Source organism: Conger conger, chromosome 2, assembly GCF_963514075.1.
Source record: "Conger conger chromosome 2, fConCon1.1, whole genome shotgun sequence".
Classification (NCBI taxonomy): Eukaryota; Metazoa; Chordata; class Actinopteri; order Anguilliformes; family Congridae; genus Conger; species Conger conger.
Window position 1 is genome coordinate 6944609 of NC_083761.1, and position 6752 is coordinate 6951360.

At 46.1% G+C, this 6752-nt stretch overlaps 1 protein-coding gene across 1 annotated transcript; it reads left to right on the plus strand.

Moving 5' to 3' along the window:
• Positions 1-1929: 1929 nt before the first annotated feature.
• Positions 1930-5900, plus strand: morn2 (MORN repeat containing 2). The gene is made up of 5 exons (XM_061233243.1): positions 1930-1938; positions 2553-2603; positions 2704-2810; positions 3522-3658; positions 4956-5900. Exons 1-5 carry the CDS (start codon positions 1932-1934, stop codon positions 5056-5058), a joined length of 405 nt encoding a protein of 134 aa, XP_061089227.1. The 5' UTR covers positions 1930-1931; the 3' UTR covers positions 5059-5900.
• Positions 5901-6752: the final 852 nt, after the last annotated feature.

The following is a 6752-nucleotide window of genomic DNA, read 5'->3' on the forward strand; positions in this document are numbered from 1 at the left end:
TTAACTCACCTCACCTGGTTACCTGGGTCTCAAAGGGTGAAAACAAAAACCAGCAGACCCAGTAGCCCTCCAGGACCAGGGTTGGAGACCCCTGGTCTACATGGATGGATGTAGAGTCTGCAGTTCAGAGGGGAGCCGGATGAATCTGTCGCTCCAGGATGTGTGGAACCATGGGAATGAACCAGGAACTTTCAGCCACAGATGCCTTTAGTTCCTGGATTTTTAACAAGAGGCCTGGGGGTCCTTTAAGGTACTGTAGGGGGAGGTCTCTGGGCAGACTTCATATACAACACTGTATGTAGATGAGAATACATTTCAAAAGAAAAAAATATTTTTTTATATAACACTTTTTAACTGGGGCTCCCATGAATGACCTCGATCCTGGGGTGGGGTGTTCCTGGATCAGAAAAGGTTGAAAGTCCTGCTGTAGTTGATCGCTTTCCTTCAGACTTCTCCGGCAACATCACCTATAAGAAGGTTATCATAACGAATATTTCTAACATTGTACATTTTTAAAGAATTGATGGCAGATGGGGTCACACTGAGGCACACTGTGGATTTTAGCACTTAGTCCAGGAGCCTCCACTTTTGGCTGTTTTCCTCCATTTTCCACCATAAGCGGTCTCCCAACACATTTCCGTTCATTTATTTCACCGAAGCTGTTCCTCGTTCCGCCAACAAGTTCAACCGTCTTGGTCTGTGAAGTTTCTCCGAAAATGCCCAAACAATCTTTAAAAGTCACCCAGATCTGTTCTTCCAGGCGTGGTAGCCAAAATCGTGGGCTTCTGGGCCTGCCTAGCATTTTTACACACTTCTGTGAGCATGACGGGCTGTTGACTATATTATAATTATTTATCATTATTATTACTTGGTGACCGACTTCACTGTCTGACGTATAATTCTTTTTATTAAAAAGCAACACTGAGTTTTCTCTGTGCCTCCAAACAGAAAACGTTTGGCTCAAAAGCAGGCTGAGACGTTTTCTATCGCACGACTACAACTCGCTGCTGCTGTCAGATGGTTGTTTTTGGCCAGAGCAAAGTCCCGCTTCTTCAGTCTGGCTTTCTCTCCCGCTGCTTCACGCTAGCCCTCCCGCTTCTTCACGCTCTCGCTCTCCCGCTTCACGCTAGCCTGAGTCCCGCTTCTTAATATTGGCTCTCCCGCTTATTCACGCTAGCTCTCTCCTACTTTTCTCCGGTGAGAAAACTGGGTCCGCGGAGAAATGCTGCGCTGTTGACAGCAGACTGAGAGAGGCTTAGCGGGGATAAGCATGTGTAATTAAATCAGAACAGTTTCTTCCGTTATTCCCCCAGATAGAGAGAGAGGTACAGTAATGTGTGAAAATGTGTGCTTAACAGCTTTGGTGAAATAAATGAATGGAAATGTGTTGGAGACCGCTTATGGTGAAAAATGGATGAAAACAGCCAAATTGGAGTGCTAAAATCCACAGTGCGCCTCAATGTGCGACCCCATCTGCGATAAAAAAATTAAAAAAAGTACAAAGTTACAAATATTTGGGATTTTTGATAACCTTGTTCTCATCTCCGAGTATAAAAAACTACTTAATCAAAAAAAAGTCCTTAAACACAACAAAAACAATACTTTGAAAATCTGATTTTCAGAATGTAAAATGGCACGTTTCCGACCCATGGTCGGAAGACATGTGGCTCACCAGTTGTAATTAATAAATACCTGGGTCTGCTTTGGCGCTTGGTCCCAGCGAAGGTTTCATTCGACGAGACCATACGAGTTCACAATCCGCATGCCCAGTGAGCCTCAAATGGGATGGTCGGCTTCAAAGCGGATGGTTTACATGCAAGTTCCTGGTTGGCTGTTGCCATGGAGAGGACGAATAAACATTTAGGGAAACGGGTAACATTGATAATTAAGTTATCCACTCGGCTAAGGTTAAGTCTTGCTATAGTATAGTTATGTCCGGTAAGTAAACTTCTTGTCAGCTGTAGCTAGCTTGCTAGCGAACGTGACTAACTTCTGAAGAAGACTCTTTCTTCTTTCAAAAATATTTTTCAGCGGTAACGTTATATTGGTGGTGTATGATGAAGAATTTGGATACATTACCAACACTGCAAAACAAGGGAGGGTGGTGGATATTTAGATATGTAAAGAAATTTGAATCTGGAAGAATGATTTCCAGAATGTCTATTTTCTTTAGTGATTGTTATTGTTCCACGTAGCCTAACCACAAAGTTGCAAGACAACCTACTGCAAACACACATTTCTGGGAATGTAACGAGCCTGTGAAAATCCTGTGCAGCCTACTGGACTTATGTTCATGGCCTTCATATATGAATTGTACCTTATCTGACGTGATCGGTTGTTTGTTGTATGACCTTGGTATGCACTGTTTTGCACGTAGCTTTGGATAAAAGCGTCTACTAAATAACATGTAATGTAATAACTCAGGAGCGTGTGGAGCCAGAAGGTATGGCAAATTATGGCAAAAAAATGGCAAAGTATTCTAAGGTTAATAACAGGGAATATTTTATTTTGTCATCTATTGCTATGATTGGCTTTGTGTTTATACTTTTAAGAATCGGCAATTCTGAAGGGGTCCTACATATTTCCTAATGGAGATAAATACGGTACGTATGTATGTATTAAATCATTTTCTTCAGTTTTTCTGTATTATTATATTTATTTATTTTTTTGGTCTGTTGCTGAGCGTGAATGTTTCCTCCGCAGTTGGAGAGTGCAGTCAGTCCCCAGACGGAACGGTGAAGAGAGACGGTGTGGGGACTCAAACCTCGGCTAATGGGCTTGTTTACACAGGGGAGTGGAAGGATGATAAGGTACTGCCGTCGCAGAGTCTGAACCGGCTCATTAAATCAAATTATTCACACGCGTTACCTGCAGTCTGACTGTGGGGCCACACACCACTTAAATTTCACACGTCGTCCACTTATCAGACCCGAGTGAAATGTGTTGATTTTAAATACTTTTTGTGCCATTAAAATTTGAAAACACCCAAGCCGTCCCCGGAGAAACTTTTTTACTTATCAAAACCTACAAGAATGTGAAAGAGTAATATGTTCAGTATTAGTGGCAATGGATGTTTATTCAAAAAATGTGGAAAAAGTAATCGTGAATAATTTATCTGTTGTCTGTTAAAGAGTTGAAGTATTTAAAATAATTATTTGACCCCAGTCTCTTACTGATGCAACTGCGTGTTCTGTTTTCAGCTCTCTGTTCGATAATGAGCACTCCAGAACACTGCAGGTTCTTGCTGTTTAGTTTATATCTCTGACTGACTGAGGTCTTTAATCTGTGCCATTTTTTGTGTGTTTGTGTTTGTGTCTGCGTGTGCGCGGGTGTGTGCATGCTTGTGAGGGCATGTGTGCGCATGTATATATGTGTATGTCTATGCGTATGTGTGCACACATTTGTCTGTGTGCGAGTGTGTGTCTGCATGTGCGCACGTTTTTGTGTGTGTGAATTTATGTGTGTGTGTGTCTGCGTGTGCACGCATTTGTGTGGGTGTGTGTGTGTGTGTGAATTCTCAGCTGAACGGCAGGGGGAGACTGGAACACGTCTCTGGGGCAGTGTACGAGGGGGAGTTCAGAGACAGCATGTTTCAGGGCGAAGGAACCTACACCTTCCAGAGCGGATCCAGGTACACCGGAAGCTTCCGCATGAACAGGTGAGAGAGACGCAGTGGCGGGGCGGACTGAAAATGCCCACGGTGCTTCCATTGCTGCTTTTGTAAAACATGTTTTTGTGTCGCCATGAAGAAGACACACACTCTCAGAAATACAGTGAGAGTGGAGGTACATTTTTGTTCTGCAAGGATCAAAATTCCCAATATGCCCTGGAAATACTGTAAAGTTCTCTTTGGGTAAAAATGAGAAAATTTTCCATGTAATAAAATGAATTATATATTGCTGGTCCGGGGTACAGTTTGTGTACCTATAGGGTACCGCCCCAGCGACAAGCATTTATACCTTTTTAGGCTCTTTTTATACCTTTATATCTGAGAGTGTACCCTGAGCTGGCCGTGTGTTTCTTCCATCCATGCGCTCAGCCAGCTGATTTCACTAATTGGTTCTCCCTCTCGGCTGAATAATTGTGCTAATTAGCAAATCAAGATGAGTGGAATGAAATGTTACGGAGGACTTTTACTTCCTCAACCTGGATTTCACACCTCTGTACCTTCCTCTGCCTGGGGAGGTTTCCCTTGACACGGTCCTCGAGGTCCAAGAACTGTTGGTGTTCCTCCATTTATCTGGGAGTCAGGTGTGTTCACCCTCCCTTTACCTGGGAGTCAGGTGTGTTCTCCCTCCCTTTATCTGGGAGTCAGGTGTGCTCACCCTCCCTTTATCTGGGAGTCAGGTGTGCTCACCCTCCCTTTACCTGGGAGTCAGGTGTGTTCACCTTCCCTTTACCTGGTAGTCAGGTGTGCTCACCCTCCCTTTACCTGGGAGTCAGGTGTGTTCTCCCTCCCTTTACCTGGGAGTCAGGTGTGTTCACCCTCCCTTTACCTGGGAGTCAGGTGTGTTCCATCCTCCCTTTAGTCAAGTCAAGTCAAGTCAACTTTATTTGTATAGCACATTTACATGCAGCAACAGCTGAAACCAAAGTGCTTTACAGATTGAGGAAAATAAAAATAAGGAGCATAAATGCAGATAAAAGTGCAACAGCACCAAATAGAATACAATATAAAACAATATATGATAATAATTAAAATAATAATTTTAATTATTTTTTACCTGGGAGTCAGGTGTGTTCACCCTCCCTTTACCTGGGAGTCAGGTGTGTTCTCCCTCCCTTTACCTGGGAGTCAGGTGTGTTCACCCTCCCTTTACCTGGGAGTCAGGTGTGAAGACAGTCTGGCCAATCAGTAGCACTAATTGTTCAGCTAATAAAGAAAACCAGGGCCCGAATTTGGTGTCCAGATTGGATCTGTGAATGAATGTGACTTTATTCTCCCTTTTCTGCAGGTTAGAAGGTGAAGGAGAATACACAGATGCCCAGGGACTGGTCTGGACCGGAACCTTCCATGGCATGGAGGCTCCTCGTCTCAAACTGAAGCTCAACACGTAATAAAATAATCCCTGGGTCACCTGATCACCCCGATCCCTCCGGATTACCCAATCACCTCCTCCCCCTGGGTCACCTGATCACCCGGATCACCCAATCACCTCATCCCTCTGGGTCACCTGATCACCCGGATCACCCAATCACCTCATCCCTCTGGGTCACCTGATCATCCTGCTCCCCCTGGATCACCCAATCACCTCATCCCTCTGGGTCACCTGATCATCCAGATCACCCAATCACCTCATCCCTCTGGGTCACCTGATCATCCTGCTCCCCCTTGGATCACATGAGCCCTCCGTGCTCCAGGCATTAAAAGCCACTCAGCAGGAAGAAAGAAAGCAGTGCATCGTGGGTGGAACACATCAGCATTACCCCCTCACAGATATTGTGACTTTAATACACCGTGACCCGTTTCCACGGAAACCCCTCTGCGTAAGCGTGCTCCAATAAATCACAGCTACCTGTGCTAAATCAGTGTAATTGGTTCCGGGGCGGGGATTTGAATACCAAACGCGCGACACTTTCACAGTACCTCTGACCGGAGGTGGGAGTGACTGAGTAATCGGCTTCTTTCTCTCAGTCACGCCGCGTCGTCCTCCCTAATCGATTCGGGAAGGGCGCCGGCGGAGGCGTCGTGTTCTCCTCTGAAAAACACACGACTGCCGCTGCCTCTCCTCGTGCCGCAGTCCTTCAGCTGAGCTCAGACAGGCGTGAGGGGGAGGAGGGCCCTTCCTGTGCCTCCCTGTGGGAGGTAGACAGCCTACGAGGGAGTCAGGCGGTGTCAGGCCCTGTGGTTTTTCAGGGCAATGCGGTGGCCCCCCTCGCACAGATTTTAATCCCTGTCCCCCCCCCCGTCCCCATCCCTTCAGCAACAGCAGGCAGAGGGCACCAGGGCAGGCCAGACAGCCGTGTGCTTGTGGCTTCAGAGGGTACCCCCGTGCCCTGAGAACGGTGTGTCGATAAAGAACCTCAAATCCTTCCTTTAAAGGAAAGGGACGTCACCCCCCCCCCCCCCTCCCCCCCTCCCCCCCTCCCCCCCTCATGCCTCTTCTGAAGAATCGCCATCTTTGTTCTTGCGCACACGGGGCCGTGATATTTGTGAGAAGGGGTTTGACCTTTGGCTGAAAGCACAGATCTGTTTGTTCAGGTCTGAAGCGAGCTTTTCATGCCGCGGCTCAAACTTGTGATGGTGGTTATAACGCCGTTACGGAGGTGGCCGTCTGCGATCACATCCCGGGAGGTCCAGACAGAGGGCGCCTCCTTGTAAATGCCGGAGACGGTTTATATAAGAAATGACAGCGTCTACATTTCCGTGGATCGTAAACAGGCCCTTCTCCTCTGACCTCTCTCATTAACGTAACACGTTAACTGCTGCTGCGATGTTTCTTGGATGTTTGTTGTTTTTCGCACCATTCTCTGCATGAAACTCCAGAGATTGTTGTGTGTGAAAATCATAGGAGATCAGTAGTATCTGAGATACTCAAACCACCCTGTCTGGCACCAATAATCAGTCCACGGTCAAAGTCACTTAGATCACATTTCTTCCCCCATTCTGACATTTGGTCTGAACAACAGCTGGACCTCTTGACCACATCTGCATGCCTTTATGCATTTAGTTGCTGCCACATGATTGGCTGATTAAATATTTGCATTAACAAGCTGGTGTACAGGTCTATCTAATAAATTGCTCACTGAGT

Excerpts from the sequence above, each read along its gene's own strand:
- morn2 (XM_061233243.1), top strand. Across the intron at positions 2,604-2,703 it reads TCCTAATGGAGATAAATACG|TTGGAGAGTGCAGTCAGTCC; the intron begins GTACGTATGTAT and ends TTTCCTCCGCAG. Across the intron at positions 3,659-4,955 it reads GGAAGCTTCCGCATGAACAG|GTTAGAAGGTGAAGGAGAAT; the intron begins GTGAGAGAGACG and ends CCTTTTCTGCAG.